Consider the following 18,335-nt stretch of genomic DNA (forward strand, 5'->3'; position numbering starts at 1 on the left):
TTATCATGGTGCGGACAGACATGATCCGCTATAGCGAATCATGTCCGACGCACATCGATAAATGCAGACAGCATACACTGTCGGCATTTATCATTGCACCAGCAGTTCTTGTGAACTGCTGGTGCAATACCACCCCCTGCAGATTTGCCGCTAGCAGGAGGTTTCAGTCAGCCCGATTGTATTCGATCGGGCTGATTGCTGTCCGACGAGTTAAGGAGCAGCGGTCTTAGGACCACTGGTTCTTAACTTCCGTTTCAGGCAGAACTGAAGCAGAGTGGGTCGGAAGCAGCATCCGCTGCTTCATAAATCATAAATATTTTTTTTAAATTCATAAATATTTTTATATAATCCTAAATGTGATCTAATTAACAGCCTATTTTTATGGTAGTAAAAATATCTTATTTTAAAAAGAATAGATGTAGAAAATTGAAAAATCGAAAAAAGGTATATAAAATAGATTTTTTTGTATATTTACTGTATATCACGTTCAAACAAATCTCCAGGGAAGATCACTTGCATAGAGAGATCACTTGCATAGAGAGATCACTTGCATAGAGAGTTCTTCTTTGAATCTGTGTTTAAGTTTAAAACATATATAATCTTATCTTTTATGTCAATATGAAACCACTAGAAAGCTTATTATAGTTAGTCAGTTATATAGTCTCTAACCACAGGGAGACTTTTTGTATAGTATGTAATTTTACATACAGAGAACAATTACAATCATCAGTCCTCATAAAGATGACTAAAGAAAATAATTGTATCATCTACTGGAGCAAATAACTTGTGATCACAAACATCACTAATCTTTGTTGACTTTCGGCTGGATTTCAAGTGGAGCGCTTAATTATCGTGCTTCCGCAAATGGGTAAATTCGCCCGTTTGTGGGAGCGAGATAATTAACCAGCCATTACAAGTGGCTGATTATTGCTACTGCAAGTAGCAATTAGCGCTTATAAAATTAACCAGAGATCAGATCTCTAGTTCATTTTAAAAATCTGCTCCAAATGGCCCAAAATACTGTGTAGTGTATTTTATTAAAAAATAAATATGGCCGCATCTTTATTTTTAATAAAATTACTGCTCTAGACAGTATTTTGGAGTTAAAGTTGTTGGGTGTGGGGTGTTAGAAAAATAAAATGGCACTTAAAAGTGCCTTTACATTGCGGTCAATGGGAACTGTGTGTTCCCAGTAAATATATATGTATATGCTTATATACATATGTATTTATGTGTTAATATGTGTATATACACATATTAACACATAAATATATATATATATCAGCATATAAATATATATTTATTTTTGCTGACATTGCTGACATTGCTGACATTGCTCATGGCATCAGAATGAAGCTCCCATAGCATTCTATGGAAGCGGCCTCTCATGAACGCAATGTTTCCCAACAATGCGAACATAAGTCTTAAGAGGTGGAGGAATTAAATCATCCTCCTGGTCAGATGAATCTTGTCTTGGCTAGAATTCTATCAGCCAATCGAAATTAAGGTAGAAAAATCCTATTGGCTGATGCAATTAGTCAATAGGATTGAGCTGGCATTCTATTGGCTGTTCCAATCAGCCAATAGAATGCAAGCTCAATCCTATTGGCTGATTGTATCAGACAATAGGATTGAAGTTCAATCCTGATTTTTTTCTACCTTAATTCCGATTGGCTGATAGAATTCTATCAGCCAATCGGAATCTAAGGGACGCCATCTTGGATGACGTCACTTAAAGTGATATTCATTCCGAAGAAGACGTTGTTTGAAGAGGATGCACCGCGCCGGATGTCTTGAAGATGGAGCCGCTCCGCGTCGGAAGGATGAAGATAGAAGATGCTGTATGGATGAAGACTTCTGCCCGTCTAGAGGACCACTTCTGCCCGTCTGGAGGACCACTTCTGCATCTTGCCGCTTGGATGAAGACTTCTCCCGCTTATTGAATCTTCGGGGGTTAGTGTTAGGATTTTTTAAGGGTGTATTGGGTGGGTTTATTTTTTAGGTTAGGGCTTTGGGCAGTAATAGAGCTAAATGCCCTTCTAAGGGCAATGCCCATCCAAATGCCCTTTTCAGGGCAATGGGGAGCTTAGGTTTTTTTAGTTAGGCTTTTATTTGGGGGGTTGTTTGTGTGGGTGGTGGGTTTTACTGTTGGGGCGGTGTTTGTATTTTTTTTTTACAGGAAAAAGAGCTGATTTCTTTGGGGCAATACCCTGCAAAAGGCCCTTTTAAGGGCTATTGGCAGTTTAGTTTAGGCTAGGGTATTTTTTTATTTTGGGGGGGGCTTTTTTATTTTGATAGGGCTATTAGATTAGGTGTAATTAGTTTAAAGATCTGTAATTTGTTTTTTATTTTCTGTAATTTAGTGGGGGTTTTTTGTGATTTAGCTAATTTAATTTAATTTATTTAATTGTATTTAATGTAGGGAATTTATTTAATTATAGTGTAAGGTTAGGTGTTAGTGTAACTTAGGTTAGGTTTTATTTTACAGGTCAATTTGTATTTATTTTAGCTAGGTAATTATTAAATAGTTAATAGCTATTTAATAACTATTCTACCTAGTTCAAATAAATACAAACTTGCCTGTAAAATAAAAATAAACCCTAAGCTAGATACAATGTAACTATTAGTTATATTGTAGCTATCTTAGGGTTTATTTTATAGGTAAGTATTTAGTTTTAAATAGGAATAATTTCGGTAATGATAGTAATTTTATTTAGATTTATTTAAATTATATTTAAGTTAGGCGAGTGTTAGGGTTAGGGTTAGACTTAGATTTAGGGGTCAATACATTTAATATAGTGGCAGCGACATTAGGGGCAGCAGATTAGGGGTTAATAAGTGTAGGTAGGTTGCAGCGACATTGGGGGCGGAGAGTAGGGGTTAATAAATATAATGTAGGTGTCGGCAATGTTGGGGCAGCAGATTAGGGGTTAATAAGTATAATGTAGGTGGCGGCGGTGTCCAGAGCGGCAGATTAGGGGTTAATAAGAATAATGTAGGTGTTGGCGATGTCGGGGGCGGCAGATTAGGGGTTAATAAGTGTAAGATTAGGGGTGTTTAGACTCAGGGTTCATGTTAGGGTGTTAGGTGTAAACATAACTTTAGTTTCCGCATAGGAATCAATGGGGCTGCTTTACTGAGCTTTACACTGCTTTATTGCAGGTGTTAGAATTTTTCTCAGCTGGCTCTCCCCATTGATGTCTATTGGGAAATCGTGCACGAGCACGTACAACCAGCTCACCGCTGACTTAAGCAGCGCTGGTATTGGAGTGCAGTATGGAGCTCAATTTTGCTCTACGCTCACTTCTTGTCTTTTAACCCCCGGGTTTGTAAAAACCTGTAATACCAGCGCTGCAGGTAAGTGAGCGGTGAGAAAAAACTGCTTGTTAGCACCGCACAGCTCATAACGGAAAAACTCGTAATCTGGCCGTATATTAATAGTAAATGAAAACAAGAAGCGATGGTATTTATTAAAATACATTTTTTTTCAGTAAAGAAGTAATTTTTGTTTATTTTTTATCTTAATTCTGAGCATTGGTTTTTAAATTTAATTTATATTTTCTATTGCAGTGAGGGCTCTAATGGACTGGTAGGGCTCCTGTCTAAACCCTTAATTTGCTTCATAAGCTTTCTCTGTCACCTAGCAGCATACCTTTTACTTTTTGTATAAAATATATATAATATTTTTTAGTGGCAGTTGCACCCAGTGCATAGTTAGATATGACAGTACTGCTATAATTCATGTTTGTTTTTTTAATTGGCGTGGGGGCCTTTAGTGACATTTAGTGGGCGTTTGCCTTTCCTCTATTGTCTAGCAGCATTACCATTCAATTTTTCTATAAAATATATAATATATAGTGGCTGGCTTATTGCACACAGTGCATTCATTTTTTTATTTCACACCAAAACATGGTACACAATCCCATAAACCCCTTTTTGTGTGTCAGAGAGCCAAACAACAAACAATTAGATATTATATTATTATTTATGTTTCCTTTAGCCACCAGCACCAGCACTACCAGTGCAGTGTCTGCTTCTACTGGAGATCTGGGACAAGCACTTTTGCTTCTTTTTCACATAGTCTAGGATCTTTTTAAAGACCATTGTTTGCTGCTCTGGCTAAAACTTCTAGAGAAGCAGCGGCAGTTGCAGAAGCTGCTGTAGGGTCTTCTTCCCCAACTGCTGTTCCATGCAATCCCATGTCCAAAAGGAGTAGAAGATATGCAGGAGTCAGCAATACCACAACTAGCAGCAGCATCAGTAGCAGTAAGGGTCCTCTAAGCTCACCCATAAAACAAAAGCAGACAGAGAGGGGAACTTAAGGTGTAAGTGCTGAATTGACATTGTTTAGCTAAAAGCATAGCAGTAGGATTGGAGCAGGTCTGATGTTACCAAGCAGCTTCCATGTACACGTCTGCTCTTTAGACAGTCTACTCCCAAAACCATGTGCACTATTGTTCACCCTAGTTCTATTTCTACCAGTTCCATCACTATCGTGATTCCCTCCATAGGTTATATCTGCACCAGGGTTGGTTAATTTGAAATGTTGCAGGAGAAATGCTGCAAGAATAGTAGTTGATCCTATTGTACCATGCAGTAAGGGAAAAGTGGGAATAATTGAGTAGGTTTCCCCAGTCTCTGGTTTGGGCAATGAGGATATTATTGTGACTTAAAGCATGTCTGCGATAGCCTTTACACTGGACCGGGAATAACTAGTAGAGGAGGAGATTCCACTACAAATAGCAGAGGAGGAGATTCCACTACAGATGCTGTGTATGGTGGGCAGCAGTGCAAGTTTCTCCCTAGTTTAAGGCCAGCAGTCTCCACCTGCATTATTTCCCTCTCCATTGCCAACATCATCTTCAGTTTTCTGAAAAAATGGCAAAACCAGTTTTGCCCTGTGCAATGTCTTTAGTCCCTTAGCCACAAGTACATAAGGTGCAGTGTGTTATTCCCCTTTTTTATATAGCAAGCTTTATATGAACTACAGGTACAGGTTGCTAAATGCCGTTAAATACACTCTCACTCACCCCGCTCTTCATGCGGCAGCCTCACTTGGTCTGTCCTCCCGGATCTGACTCCTTTCAAAGCAGAAGGAAGAGGTCTTACCTGGTGTAGAGTGTCCGCTTGCAACCTCCACAGTCGCGGTTCCTGTTGCATCCCAAATTTCACAGCTCGCCCGGTCACAACTGCACCTGATGCTGCCTTCCAATTTGGGATGTGATCCTGAGAGCAAACTCCTTCCTGTTTGCAAGTTACATGAAGTAGAAAAGAAGAGGCGGATCCATCCAATACTTCCAAAACACTGTGAATTTATTGTAGCAATTTTCTTTCACAAACAATTGTTGCAAAAAACTTCAGAGACACACACTTAAAACCATAGGAGCTGATGTGAGGTCCGGTTTCAGTCTTACATGTTTCGGCGGATCCTGACCGCCTTAATCATAGACCAGGTCACAATTTGTTTGCAAAAGAAAATTGCTACAATAAATTCACAGTGTTTTGGAAGTATTGGATGGATCCACCTCTTCTTTTCTACATCATCTTCAGTTGTAGACCAGTCAGTTACTACAACAACTTCACCCATTACCCATGTTACCACCTCCATTAGCAATCACTTTCAGTACTAGCAGTTCAACCGTTTTCACCACCACAAGAAGTTTTAGCAGTAATAGAGGAAAAAGGGCAAAGACAGATAGTGGTGCCACAGCTAGAGGTGCCAAGGAGACCTCTGCAGCAGTAGAAAGGCAGACACAGGAGGTCACTTAAAGGTGTGGGTAATCTTTGCCAGCTTTTAAAAACCTACCTGCTGCACCTGTGCAAAAGATATTGGTCTCCAACATACAACACAGAAAGGCAAATGGTTAAATAATAATCACGAAGATCAGATTGCTGACTGAAATCCCATTTGAAAATATGACAGTACTGTAACTGACCAACATGAAAATGTGAGTATGAATTTAAAAGAAAATAATAATAATTTTCACAATGTGATTGCTCCACGCCATTTCTAGATTTTGTGGATGTGATTTGTGTTTTCTCAGTTTTTCTGCAGATCATGTTGTATGGGAGCTCATATATGAAATGTATATAATTATGCAAATGTATTTCCCGCCCACTGTCAACAGATTATACAATAGCCATTAATTGAGCTTTAATGAATCTAGACCATATATAAAAATACACCTCTAAAATGTTGTCTGCTGCCATTTCGGAGTGTATTGCACATGCGTGACATAATAGAATAATTCCATATTGTCTTGAAATACTCATAAATATTTTTTTTTTAAAAAAGGCCAGTTCTATTCGGTGTCCAATTAGATTTCTAAAAATGGTCTGGAAAATCTGTTGAAAAGTGTAGAGAAAATAGATTGTGATTACAAAGAAAATTTGGCATTGTGTTAAAATTGTGTATTTTTTTTGGCAAGCAGAAAACACAAAGGACATATATGTAAAGTCACCAATCACCATGTTTATTTTTGACTTTCATATCTCTTTAATGTATAGAATTAATTTGCCAAGCAAAGATGTGGCCCATAATTTGACAAATGTGGACACTGCGGATCTGTATGATGCAGTGAACAATAATTCTATTAATTCCTACCAGTTTGATGTTAGCAAATACAATTACAACTTTTAGGCAGCCTGACAGATCCTCATATACGTATTCCTAAACTCTTATCCAACACTCATTTATTTTTCTCTCCCCCTATACAGCACCTTCTTCTGCTTTCGTACAATAACCCTGAATACTTGGCAAGCTTACTAACCAGCAATGATAACAAAGCATTAAAGAATGATTTGAGATTCCTATGGCCTTCATTAAATATTTTCTATTGTTCAGACTTAGACATCCACTAACTGGCTGGAAACATCTTCATTCCTCCTCCTTCATTCCCTGCTAATTAAGATCATAAACCATCTTGCAAAGAGAGGTCTAGCCAGGCAGACACTGCTCTTAATCATGGGCTAATGGCATGCTTCTGGCGATAATTACAAGATAACAGTGTTTGCAGTCTGTAATCAGAACAATTCTGCTAATTAAATAAGGCAAACTATATATTTCACCTAGTCACATAATACTGTGTAACTTTATTCCCTAAAACCTTATCTGTCACAACACTATATAAAAAAGTTTCCAAGTATTCAACCAACAAGTAAAGAGTTTAAGAGTATAAAGCAATTATATGTATTATACATAATGCTATTAAGTTCATTTTGCCTGGATTCTGATATGTAACTGACACCATATTTGGACTTCCTGTTGCATCAAAGTTTTCATTGGATCAGCAGCAGCTGCAATTATTTGTAGCAGAAAATCCAGTAAAAGAATAGATGGGCTATAAACTAGTCTATACAGAGAATTGGGAGACTTCACATTAGAATAGAGGAACATTAGAGGGGCTTTCGGATTCTTATTCTGTTCTCAAGTACTGCATGTCAATGACAAATCGATTGTAGTGCACAAACTAATATGGTAATACTGTAGTTTAACGATAAATAAAATACATTACTTTCCTGCATGTACTAGTCATGTAACATCATAATCACACATTAGTGAATCTCATCTGTCTTACAAAATACTATAAAAACAATAATATTGAGCATGTTTTTAGCTTTATTATATTACATTAGTAATAATTAATTATGCAGATGGGGTAAAGTGTAACTTCCATAACACTGTGCTACAATACATCACAGTTTCTATGAAAAAGCACACACCTAAGCATTTTTACCATTATAGTCATTGAGTTGTATAGCCAGTCATCATCATCCCTTCTTCCTATACATTTTTCAAACTGTTTGATTTGATGTTCAGTGTGACATGTGCAGCAGCTCTCTGGCAGAGATTGAAACAGTTATACTTAAAATATTAGTTTCACATTTAGATTGTTTCAGAACTTTTAAACTAAAATTGATTTTAAAAAAAAGTTTTTTATTTTAAGCTATTTCTTTTTTTAAAAAGATGTAGCAGTGATATTAAAATAAACCTTTACTAACCTATTAATAAAGCTGTGAATACTTTTGCAACTTGAAGTAATAATTAGAAGATTAAAAATAATTTATAGTTATTGATTAATATATGAGTTGTGTATGCAAAGGAGATCTACAATTGTATTTCTTTTTTATCGTTCTTGTTTTGCCGACACATGGTGAGAGAGGCATTATTTAGCTGGTACACAAATCTGAAGGGCAGAGAAAATATTTGTTTTTTTGCAGTTGTTGGCTCACATTGTACTGTTAAATTAGCATTTTATTGTTCAACATTTATTATTGCATATTTATATGTATATTTCTCCGGCTTGTTTTTCTGGGACTGATTACTACAAAAAAACAGTCTAATAAACTTGGATTGAATAGACAGGAAGGCCGGTTTAAAAATATTGATGCATTAAGGGGATAAATTTCTTACTTGAATCCATACAAGAATACAATATGAACCAACCAATTAATACCCCATACCCCTAAATAAAAACACAACACTCAGGGTTTGGGAAGAAAAAACCGACCTCCCCCAACGGGGGGAGGGGTTGCTTTATTAACCTAATTAACTAATTGAATCAATAACAACTGCTCCTAGCTGGCAAGATACCCTGTCCTAACAACCCACTAAGGGGTGTGGCCGCCCTGGGAATGAGGACGCCCTCATTCCGCCTACTTGTTCGCTCAAGGAAGATCGCCCAGCGAGCCGACCAATCCCTAGCCCCTCGGCGACTAGGGTCCTCCACGCTCACTGTCCCTTCCCTCTATCCTTGTCCTCACATATCTTTGATGCCACACCCCTTTCCGCCCTGAGAAAGCATGACGCCATGCCAACTCCCAACTACCTACCGGGTTGCGGGGTCTCCAAACTGGATAGACATCGGTCCCCCAGCCAAAAGACTGTTAGTTCCGACGGGAGACCCCATACTACTATTACTGCCCCTGGGCTTACCAAGGTCCACATGATTATGCAGCCCCCTGCCAAGGGAAACTAAGCCAGCTTAAATACGAACCGCCATCAATCCGCTTCATCGCCTGTAAAGGAATAACATAAACCACAGGGAGGGCTGGGAGGGAAGACAAAAAACAGGTTAGTGATTTACTTTCTGTTTACCTTTCCTTTTATCACTTCTGAATCTCCTCCCATCATTCCCACACTGTCAGAAAACAACACTCCCCTTTTAACCCTTTCCACTCTTTCCTTCCTTCAGAATAAATTCCCCCTTAATTTGTTTCGTCCCTAATTAGGTCCTACACTTTTCTTGTCAATTTTAAGAACAGCCCATAAAAAAGGAAATATAATTGAATGGCATTAAAAGGTTATTAATGCCAGAGTTTGATTATCAGTCCAACAGAAAAAAGTAAGGACATTTCTGGTGACAGTTTTCTCTGAATGGAAATTTTAATTATATATTTAAATGTCTCCAAACCACTTGGAAAAGTGTTTAAAAATGTTTATATGTTCTACAAGAGCTGCCAATCTCTTTGTATTTTGGTCACTTCCATATGAGCTCTAATGTCTAATATATGACTGCTAAAAAAAATTAACTACCTTTTATGTGAGTTAAACTTGGAACCTGTAACATTGCGCATGATTTTCCATATCTTGAGGTATTTACATTTAGTAGTGTGATCACACAAAGAAATATACAGTCTAAATTGAACTTGACTATTAAAATTTATAGTCAAATTCATACATTTGGTATGTAAACAATTCTCCATATTAACAGGCTAATATGTTCAAAAATCTTTATGCAAATGATCTACACTGCAAATTTGTTTGTCATGAAACCATGCACAAAAATGAGTTGAAAATCTTTTTGTAAGATCTGAGCTCTGATACTTGAATAATAAAACGAAAATAAAAAACACTGGTTTGTGTAAATGCCATTGACGTTCAGGACAGCAGAAGGGTGCTTTATCCACTGAATATTGAAGCACATTCAACAGAGATTTGCTTATTCCAAAAGAAAAAAACATGCAAACAAATTAATTTTGATTCTTAATTTATCTTTTTGTAAGCCTCAAACCTCTATATTCCCAGTTTAATATAACAGTGTTCAGTTAGCAGACAAATCTAATTTTAGGGTGATTTTTACTCTAGTACAGTCAATTTGGCATAGCTGTCAGACCTATCTATCTATCTATTTATCTATCTATCTATCTATCTATCTATCTATCTATCTATTGGGTACTTATAGAGCGCAAACTAATCACCCGTGAGGGTCTCAAGGCGCTAAAATCTACACCAAATATGTGTCCCTTAGTATGTAATAATTGTAAAATTAGCATTTTACATTATCACAATGACTTCACTATTAGCTTCTTGAGAAATTGAGAAAATTTGCTAGATGTGATAGAGAAAACATCTTTCTGACTAAACTGAGTTTGTGGCAGCTTATATTTGTTTGTTTTTATTTATTCATTAAGGTTTATATGAATTTTCATTCCATTTCAACATATTTGCCATGATTGCTTTATTAGGATTGATGAAATTAATAAATATTGCAACACCATTATACTTCTTGGATTATTTTATGTCAACAAGACTTTGTCAAGAGAGTTGTCTTGCGTAGAATTTGTTGAATGGTTTCACTATGGTTTAGTGAATCTCTCTATTGAGTCAACATGCCAATTTGAAAGATAAAAATCTACAGTGTCAACTATGAAGTTTATACTGTAATGTGAGCCTTTAGGACAGTAGCTTGCCTGGACACATTATATCCATAACTTCTGACATAGGATGAAAATATCTGTCTCATTACCAATGATAAAGGAAAGGGAGCACTTAGGCCAGCATTGCCAAATCACACAACCTTTTTTACATGCATATAAAGTAAAACTTACAATGAAAACAGAGAAATCTATACCCCAACTTGGTTTTATTCTTTCAATGTTTGTTAATATACTCTTTTTTTTATGGTTATTTATAAAATAATAATTTACAAAGATTTACAAGGGGAGGAACTGCTGAGGTTCTGTATGATTTTTTGGTCTGGAAGGGGACCAGTCCTAATTACATAGTTCCAGCTGAGAAGCCTTGCAAAGCATGTACAAATACACTTAAATTACACTTGAACATACCATAAATTTGTTGGATATTTCTTATCTAAAATTATATTTCATTAGTTAGAAAAAGAGAATAAAGTGAGGTAAATTCACATAATATACATTATTTAGAAAGCTAAACCGTTCTGATATCCCCTGTGTTTGGAAGCAGGACTTGCTACTAAAATAATTGTTAAAGGGACAGTCAAGTCCCAAAAAACTTTCATGTTTTAAATGGGGCATGTAATTTTAAACAACTTTCCAATTTACTTTTATCACCAATTTTGCTTTGTTCTCTTAGTATTCTTAGTTGAAAGCTAAACCTAGGAAGGCTCATATGATAATTTCTAAGCCCTTGAAGGCCGCCTCTTGTCACATGCTTTTTTATTTGCTTTTCACAACAGGGGAGAGATAGTTCTTGTAAGCTATATAGATAACATTGTGATCACGCCCGTGGATTGTGGCAGACACTGCACTAATTGGCAAAAATGAAAGTCAATAGATAATAAATAAAATGTCATGTGATCAGGGGATGGTCAGAAGATGCTTAGATACAAGGTAATCACAAAGGTAAAAAGTATATTAATATAACAGTGTTGGTTATGCAAAACTAGGGAATGGGTAATAAAGGGATTATCTATCTTTTAAAACAACAAAAATTCTGATGTTGACTGTCCCTTTAATAGAAAACAAAACTTTTCAGCTCCTATTATCTTGGTGAGTTTCCAAGTATATATGCCTCTCCTCCTCCTAAAACCAAGGTGTCAGAACACAGGACACTCATTTGACTCTTATTCAAAGAGAATACAGATACCTACTTATTACTCACAAACAAGGTATTACCTACTTATAGCATAATAATATTAGATTCCTACCTACCAAACAAGTAGGAAGGATATCTTATCTTTTAAAGACATTAACAATGTTTTACTCTAACAATAGAACCATCACTGCAAAAGATACATCTACCATTCATTAGTAAACAAGCCTACCCATTACTTAGTGACATTATGAACACCCACACAAAGACATTTATAGATAGAGGACAAAACATCTCATTTAGACAAAATCTCTTATATGAACATTTCAGTTGTACACAATTACATTAGGAACACATATGTTTCTTTTATGGGTATTCAAATAACATAAGGAAGATCTACCACTCACATAATAACATTAGGGACTGTTGACTCTTACTCAAAAGGGGCACCTACTTTTCATTTTAATATGGAAATTCAACCTTTTGCACAAATTTGAATGACACATAGCTCTTTAGTAAAACATTTGGCAAGCTTACTTCAATCAGACACAAGGATAGCACAGATATAATTGAAAGCCACCTCTCTAGCAGATAGGTGAGTCTAATTGCTACCATTTATAGGCACAAATGAAGCATTGCATAACATCATTATTGGTGTCTTTCACGTAATGACCTAGTCATTTTCACACAGACTAAGGACATTTCTTTGTCACCAAGATATCAGGAAAATATAACTCCAAATAAAGAAAGACTGACCTTAACATGTTTTTATTTTACACACAGGTAAGAGAGACCTCTAAATGTCACTCTCAGTCACAAGAAAGGAATAAGCTCACTCAACAGACTAAGGACTGACTTCAACAACACAGGCCAAAGGAACACATAGATTTTGCACACAACAGCATCAAGAATATCTACATATATTCTATTTCACAGTTCACAATACACAAGAGACTTTTCCTATTGCACAACCCAATACTAGAACATATTTTGCTCTCCTATGTCTTCTTTTTTATAGGGCATTATACATGAGTCACCTTTAAATCAACTACATGACAATATGGCACTTAAGGGCAACATACTTCTACTATTACCTATTTACATTCCTATTTTATTCTGCCATTATGTACATCTTTTTTAGCTATGGGGGGATCTTCTTTTATATTAAGGGCGCATCAACATTATTTTTTTCTTGCAAATTAAAACAAAAAAAAATCTACCCCATGTCATGAAAATTAATCACATGGTAACTTTGTGATAAACATAATTTCTGCCAAAACACAAGATTAGGCTGTAAAAATGTGTCCCTTTAGAACATTTTTCAAGAAAAGCAAAGCTTTTGATTAAACCACACAACATATTTTTAATCATCTTGCTATGCATCCTGCAAAGATAAAAGTACTGCTGATATTGTCACTCTGCCGTCACCTAAAAATCATATAGTTGTTCAAAGACTTTTAAAGATAAATCCAAGTAACGGAGACATAATTTCAGGCATTGTACGTCTTGTACTACATAATATAAGGTAATGTTTAATTACATAGTAATTTATTCACGTAGCATGAATCAGTGGAACCTGAAAAAGAAGCCTTTAATGGTTAAGAATGAGAAGAACCATCACAGATCAATTTATTGTAGACATCCAACAGCTGCAGAAACCAAAAATAACATTAAACATTTAATAATAAAATTATCAATGTATCAGGGCGATTTTATAATTGACTGTATTAAATAAAGCCTTTTAAAAAGGTGATGACAGTTTTTATTTAATATGTAGGTGAGATTTATTTGTTCCTCTGTTTCCTTGATAGTGGCTATAAAGGACATTAGCTTTGGGGCATATATTGTTTTGTTAATAAGGGCTTTTCATTTCTTACATTCTGGACACTTTTTGCATTTTCTGCCATCATCATTTTTAAATTTGCAGTTTAGAATTCCATTCATAATAAAACAAACCCCATAAAAATGTATTATGTTACAAGTGTAAGCATTATAAATTATAATGCTATTTTTCCATCACTTAACAAAAATAAAAAATACAATTGTCAGTACACAATATTGGAGGACATCAGATGTAAGTCTTGCTTTCTCCTGTACCACATTGCAATCATCATATCTTGCCATGGGCTATCCACTGTAGACACAATTGGTTTCCATAGGTAGCTGTTGGGGACTTCTAGCCAAGACATGCAGTCTTGGGCCTTCACTCTGTGACTTTTGTATTGGCAATACATCACATGTATAAACAATGTTCTCTGCAGCTTACCAAAGGGTTAAATTATATTAATATCACTAAAGTATGGAATCCCTTGCAGAGAGGAGGAAGAAGATATGTGGCTGATGTTGAAACCCAAGACTTGAAAGGAAGAGAGGCTGTCGGCACATAGCAAGGCTGATCAAGTTGGTTCACAGTCTAGGATCCTCTCCTAGGTTCCTTCTGCAATTCTGACAAAGTATCCAGTTTAATTTATTTAAACACATCTCTGCCGGAAGGACCTCTTAAAGATGGATGATGGTTGGGGTGTGGGTCCTTGCGGTAGGGAAATGATAACTTCTTGTTTTAATTTGCATCTTTCAGTTTATCTCCAGGACTAATTGGTGGTGACATTTTGATCTTTAACCTTTGATGGTTCCAGGCTCAGTCAAAGATGCAGGAGCATAGGCAGATGCTGCTAGACAAGCAGCAGCCTCACAGAACCCAGGAAGACCTGATGGTCCAGGAGATCCTGGTCTTCCAGGCTCTCCTGCTGCCCCTTCAGGACCTCTCTCTCCATGTTTACCATCTAGAGCATGGCCAGGAATTCCAGGAAGACCTTAAAAATGACAGGATAATTAATAAATAGCATATGATATATTTGACAAAGAAGCTACTTGTACCAGTATCATTTACTGTATATACATAGAGAGTAGAGAGTGCTGAACTTCACTGGATATGCTACAAGGTGTAATGCATCTTATAAATCAGGTATCTGTATGGGTAATATGTGTGATTTAGGAAGGTGTAGGGAATGCTGTGCTAGTAAATTGGTTTTAAAATGCATTTATTCTCACATACTAGTTTCTATCTACTGATATATCAGCTGCCTAATATTAACAAAGAGGTGTTTCACCTGGAATTCCAGGGGGACCCGGAAGACCCTGATGACCACGTCCAGTGTCTCCTCTGTCTCCTTTCTCTCCTCTCTTTCCTGAAATATAAAAACAAAATAGCAAATCAATGTATGACATCAGAATGGAGCAGATTTTACAGCTTCATTTTACAGCTTCATTGATCCTTTTTGGTAAACAGAAAAACAACTGCAAATGCTGTTTAAGGTAGAAAAAACAACAAAGTGCCATAAAGTAATTATATTACAGCTATATTATAAAGAGGGTTAGTTATACTGCACACAATGTATAAATACATGTCAATACTATTAAAAACATATTGTCTAAATGATAAAAAATACAGTACGCCCTTTTGAGCATTTGTATCTTCATAGAAATTTTAACTTTAGGTGTAATGAATGGGGGGGGGGGGGGGAAGGGAATAAAATTAGACAAAGTAGTAGAAACTGATGACCCCCACACCAGTATCATACCTTAACCCTTGTCAGTTTTTAAGATCTAGAATCACTACTGTTTATATAATTTTAAAGACCACAGGGCCGAATTATCATTGTGCTAGCGGACATGATCCGATATTGCGGATCATGTCCGCTGTACGTCGATAAATGCCGACAGCATATGCTCTCGGCATTTATCATTGCAAGAACTGCTGGTGCAATGCCACCCCCTGCAGATTCGTGGCCAATTGGCTGCTAGCAGGGGGTGTCAATCAACCCGATCGTATTCTATCAGGATGATTTCTGGTGATGTCTGTCCGCGGCCTCAGAGCAGGGGGACAGGTTATGGAGCAGCAGTCTTTAGTCGCCAGAAACATGGGGCATCAACCTCCATACGGAGCTTGATAAATATGCCCCCATATCTTTAACATTATAGACATGTATTTTGTCAGAATAAATATAAGTGTTTTAAATGAAAAAAATGAAAAAAACATCTGATAGAAGAAGCAACTACACTAGGTGCTATTAGGGCCTAGAGCTCAGGGCCTAAGGAATTGAACTCCCCTTCTAATTAGTCCCAAATGTTTTATAAGATTATTTCTAATAATTAGGCCCCCCCGATTTCCATGGTATGAAGAATGAAAATGGCAAGTAAGTACTAAATAGCGAAAATCATTGCTCCAGGTGCAATCTGCACAAAGGTAGTTAAAACGTTAAAGTGTTATTGGTACAAAGAAGGTTAAATAATGTATCCTTCTGTCACTGGAATATACAGGATAAATAATTGATTTGTGTTACTGGCATAAAAGGGTTAAATCATTTTCAAAGTTACTGGTACAAAGGGAGGACAAAGGGGCAACAACATTGTTTTGTGTTACTGGCACAAAGGGAGTTAAATCTCTGCTCTCTGTGTTAAAAAAAGAGTGTTAAACCACTGTTCTTCAGCTAAAAGAGGGTAAATTCTGTTGTCAATCAAAAGGGGAAACCACTGCTCTATGTATGTTATTGGCAGCAATGTTGGTTAAATCACTGTTGTGTGCATGCTACTGGCAACCAGGGGAGCAGAATACCTTCTGAATTTAAGATGGTTTGGGAAGAGGCATGGTTAGGATGCAGCTTAGGGTGTGGACAGACAATGTTCCCAATCAGGGAACCTGTCAGCTTGTGTTTGGGGTGAGTGTATAGCATCCAACGCTTGCATTTATCATTTCACAACCACTAAGATTCTTACCAGGTCATTCAGGGCTTGATGATTGAAAGCTCTCTGGGCTGGCGAGATTATTAAAGAATGCTCGCCAGTCCTTCTATTTCCCTGGTGGAATGATCTAAAGCCACTTTTTACCCTGAAAAACAGGGTGTCTCGCTAAGGGGCGTATACTGAATTTTTTCCATCTTCAATTTACAATCTGTTAAAGAGGAATATTTTCCTTTTTAATAGCATGAACATTGTGCAGTGTTGCATTTGATCCGGTATCTCCAGTATGAGCTTCCAACAAATAGTATGCTAACAAGTGATGAAGAAGTAAAGAGCCTGGAGCAGGTGGTAATGAAAAACATATTTTGGGGTAGATTTACTAAAGGTCGAGCGGACATGATTCGCTGTAGAGAATCATGTCCGCTCAACCTCGCTAAATGCCGACATCATACGCTGTCAGCATTTAACATTGCACAAGCATTTCTTAACTTCAGTTTCTGGCAGGCCAGAAACGATGGGGCGTTGATGCAGCCTCAGCTGCTTGTTAAATCGACCCCTTAGGGTAAGATATCAATGCTCCTAACTGCAGCAAAATTTTCAGGATGTCGTGATTTGGAACTTCTGTCCTGTTGTCCATTCTTCACCTGTTTATGCCCCAGTTTGTTTCCCTCAAACCCGAGACTACCCAATCCCTGCAGAGAAACACACAAACCCTGCACAGACCAACCAGTCGCTGCACTCAGACCACTTGAGCCGAAGCTTCAGCTGCTTGTCACAAGGTATTCTACTACTTAATATTGGGAGCTATAAGTTGTACATTGAATTTTCTTCACTTTTCTTCTTATATAATATAGCAATTTAACACTTTATTAATTCTATGTTTAAATTAAAGGGACACTGAACACAAATTTTTTCTTTTGTAATTCAGAAAGAGCATGCAATTTTAAGCAACTTTCTAATTTACTCCTATTATCAATTTTTCTTCGTTCTCTTGCTATCATTATATGAAAGGCATCTAAGCTTTTTTTTTGTTTCAGTACTCTGGACAGCACTTTTTTATTGGTGGATGAATTTATCCACCAATCAGCAAGGACAACCCAGGTTGTTCACCAAAATGGGCCGGCATCTAAACATTCTTGCATTTCAAATAAAGATACCAAGAGAATGAAGAAAATGTGATAATAGGAGTAAATGAGAAAGTTGCTTAAAATTTCATGCTCAATCTGAATCACGAAAGAAAAATTTTGGGTACAGTGTCCCTTTAATCCTCTTATTTAAAGTCCTTAAGTTCCATTATTAATTATTAAAAGTAATACATTTTTACCATATAAAACAAATGCATAAAATAAAAGAAACTTTTAAAGGGACATGAAACCCAAACATTTTCTTTTGTGATTCAGACAGAGTATACAATTTAAAAAAAAGTTTCCAATTTGCTTTGTTCCCATGATATTGAAGAGATACCTAGATTGTAAGTTTCCACATGAATAGGGCCCTCAATTCCCCCTGTATTTGTCTGTAATTTTTTGTCTTATTGTATTGTTTCTCCATTGTACTTATCCTTGTACCCATGGGCAGCGCTGCGGAATCTGTTGGCGCTTTATAAATAAAGAATAATAATAATACCTAGGTACTTGTCTGGAGCACAATACGGCAAGAAATAGTGCTGCCATCTAGTGCTTTTGCAAATGTCAAACATTCTTGCAAAACTTACCATATAGTGCTCCAGAAAATGTGTTAATAGAAGTTGTTTAAAATTGCATGCTCTATCTGAATCCTGAAAGACAATTTTAGGGTTTCATGT

General features: G+C 36.6%; 1 protein-coding gene across 1 annotated transcript in view; it reads right to left on the bottom strand.

Annotated features, from left to right (window-relative positions):
• Window positions 1-13,364: 13,364 nt before the first annotated feature.
• Window positions 13,365-18,335, bottom strand: part of COL9A2 (collagen type IX alpha 2 chain) — a 109,082-nt gene continuing 104,111 nt past the window's right edge. Inside the window, exons 31-32 of the mRNA XM_053707221.1 lie at window positions 14,902-14,979; window positions 13,365-14,604 (exon numbers count right to left, since the gene is read on the bottom strand). Coding sequence (XP_053563196.1) covers window positions 14,408-14,604; window positions 14,902-14,979 — 275 coding nt within the window. The 3' untranslated portion in view covers window positions 13,365-14,407. The remainder of the gene's footprint in view (window positions 14,605-14,901; window positions 14,980-18,335) is intronic.

The sequence above is a fragment of the Bombina bombina genome, chromosome 3, assembly GCF_027579735.1.
Source record: "Bombina bombina isolate aBomBom1 chromosome 3, aBomBom1.pri, whole genome shotgun sequence".
Lineage (NCBI taxonomy): Eukaryota > Metazoa > Chordata > Amphibia > Anura > Bombinatoridae > Bombina > Bombina bombina.